At 46.7% G+C, this 2579-nt stretch overlaps 1 protein-coding gene across 1 annotated transcript; it reads right to left on the bottom strand.

Moving 5' to 3' along the window:
* Positions 1-621: 621 nt before the first annotated feature.
* On the bottom strand, positions 622-1331 carry LOC135675064 (glutaredoxin-C5-like). The gene has a single exon (XM_065185332.1). It carries the CDS (start codon positions 1146-1148, stop codon positions 756-758), a length of 393 nt encoding a protein of 130 aa, XP_065041404.1. The 5' UTR covers positions 1149-1331; the 3' UTR covers positions 622-755.
* Between the last annotated feature and the right edge of the window lie 1248 nt (positions 1332-2579).

Here is a 2579-nt window from a genome sequence, read left to right as displayed (position 1 = left end):
AAAAGTCTTGATTTTTAAAAAATTTTGGTAGAGTAGTCTTGATTATATAACAAGATTGTCTTACCTTTATATTTGTCGGATTCATCATCATCATCATTGGACTTGTTGCCTTTGCCTCTCTATATCGCTATTGGCTCCATAAGTGTGGGTTGCGCCTCTCTTATTTCTTACCTGTGATCGATAACAAAAGTGCATTGCATGCACACGTACACCCCTCGGCGCGGGGAATGCATGGTCCTCGACAACGAGGGAGGCCTACGGGCAACAAATGTGGCTGTTGGGGGTTCAACGAGAGCAAGGCCTCTACACACAATCACAGTTGGGGTGAAAGTGTGACATGGGAAAGGACAGTGGCCAATAAGGATAGGATGGTGATTAAAAAAAATACTATATAAAAATTTCTCAAACTTGGAGCCTTATTTAATAGTTTTTTCAAAGTTAAAAAGAACATTTTTAAGAAATTCGCCCGAAAAAGAACCTAATTTTTTTTTGGTTCTCTTTGTCGATTTAAAGATCATTTTCTATTCCCACGATCATCACCAACAAGAGCTCTAGAGAGGAAGAATGTATCATGCAAAGCCCACCCATGCTGATGTTGTACTCAAGATGGATCGGAGGAACTACAGTAAAACCTCAGCCTCCCACTCCCCTCTCCTCTATCCTCTCGTTTCCTTTATTCGTGGTTGCATTATAAGAGGAAGACACTATGCACATGGTTATGCTTCTTGCATGGACTGGTTTTCAACGTGGTCGTTTCAGAGCCAGAGAGCGCCAGCTTCTTTGAGGAGGGGGACGAGGGTGCCGTTGATGTGGGCGGTCATGACCCGATCCATGGCTCCCATCAGCTTCCCGCCGATGAATACCACGGGGACAGGGGTGCCCCCCGCGGGCCGGCTGCCGAGGAGTCGGGCGAGAGCGCGATCTATCTCCTCCGCCCGCGGGTCCTCGTCCAGCTCCACCACCGCGGCGCTCACCCCCATCCCCCAAAAGAGCCGCTTCACGGCGTGGCACATGCAGCACGTGCTCACGCTGAAGATCACCACCGCGCTCTCCGCCGCCAGCCGCTCCACCTCCTCCATCGTTGCCCTCCGCGCCGCCGTAACATACCCCCACGTCCCCGCCTCTGCTGCCGCCGCCTGGTACTGCATCCTTCTAATCACTCTAAAACCTCACCTAGAGCTTAAAACTCTATAACGAAGACTTGGAAGAAGAAGAAGAGGAGGACGATAGCTCTTTGTGGAGAGTTAGGAAGAGGAAGAGTTTTTACAGGATGTGAGAAGAGTATTCCGAGGACAAACAACAGAGGGGTAGAATGGGAAGTTTGTGTAGGAACTCTTCAGAAGCTCATGCAAGGGGGAAAGTTCAGGGTGGAGGCATGCAGTGAGGAGAGAGGACTCGATTATCTACAAGTCCGCTGCTGCTGCAATATTTGTTTCTTCCCCTACTTCTACTGTTGTTTATGTTCATACCCGTTCCTTTCTTCTTCGATAGAAAGACAAGAAAACCGAGAGAGATAGACAAGGTGAGTGCAGGCTTTATCAGGAAGATACGCGCATGTCGGGCAAATGCGGCTGGCATCGTCCTTGTTGTCGGCTGCAGTCACCCTACCCATTTCAGCTAATCCTGCAGCTTTAGTTTACATCCAGGAACAGGGCTACCTCTTCTTCCCCTTTCTATCCTACCTACACTTCTCTCTCATACTCTCGGTCAACGTCGTCAGGTCAACGGTCAAGCATGGATTACGAAAGCCCAGGGTCGATGAGTCCCCGGCCATGGAGCAGAAGGGGTGAAGTGCAGCGCGTCAGCACGTGAGAGGCAGGGGACCGTGGATTCGGCGGGGAATGCGGCACGTGGGAGCACTGCCAGGGCAGCCCGCCGCGGACAGTGAAGCCGGTGCCCGTAAAGGCCTCGACGACAGCCAACTCAACGAAAAGGGAACAGAACAGATATCAAACAGATAAAGCGAAGAGGGAAAACCAACAAGAAGTCCAGCGCACGCGTGAGCACGTTTACCGCAGCAAACTTCGATTCTCCTCTTTCTTATTAGCATATGTATTTTATATTGAGCGGCCTCTTATTCCGTGAGAGAGAGAAAGAAGAGGGCAATTCCGATCGCCACTGGAAGCAGAAGAGCTGACTTTGTAATGGGTACACGAACGTCAGGGAGAGAAGACCACGCACGAGAACTAGGCAAAGAGATGGAAACAAATGTACGTTCCACAGTGGCCTTTTACAAGTAACTCTACAACACACATAGGGGAGAGAGATAGAGAGAGTTTCCGGTGTTCATATTTCATTGGAACAACATCTTTTGAATCGGTGACAGAGAGAATCTAGACGTAACAGAAGTTAAAATATATTTTAAAATATTATTAATTAATATTTTATATTTTAAATAAAATTAGATAAAATTTTAATGATAAGGAATTCTTAGTTTAAAATATATTTTAGAAGATAGATTAGATAAAATTGTAGAGACCGAGGATTTTGTATTTTAATCCATAAATAAGTGACATTTATATGTAGATTTATTGAAGTCTCAAGTATTAAAGTCAGGTCTAAAAGTCATTCAAGTATTT

The sequence above is a fragment of the Musa acuminata genome, chromosome BXJ1-5 (assembly GCF_036884655.1).
Source record: "Musa acuminata AAA Group cultivar baxijiao chromosome BXJ1-5, Cavendish_Baxijiao_AAA, whole genome shotgun sequence".
NCBI classification, from domain to species: Eukaryota; Viridiplantae; Streptophyta; class Magnoliopsida; order Zingiberales; family Musaceae; genus Musa; species Musa acuminata.
Note: the sequence above shows the minus strand (reverse complement) of the source record. Positions and strands in the feature narration are given on the sequence as shown.

Excerpts from the sequence above, each read along its gene's own strand:
- LOC135675064 (XM_065185332.1), bottom strand. The coding sequence starts at position 1,148 with ATGCAGTACCAGGCGGCGGCAGCAGAGGCGGGGACGTGGGGGTATGTT.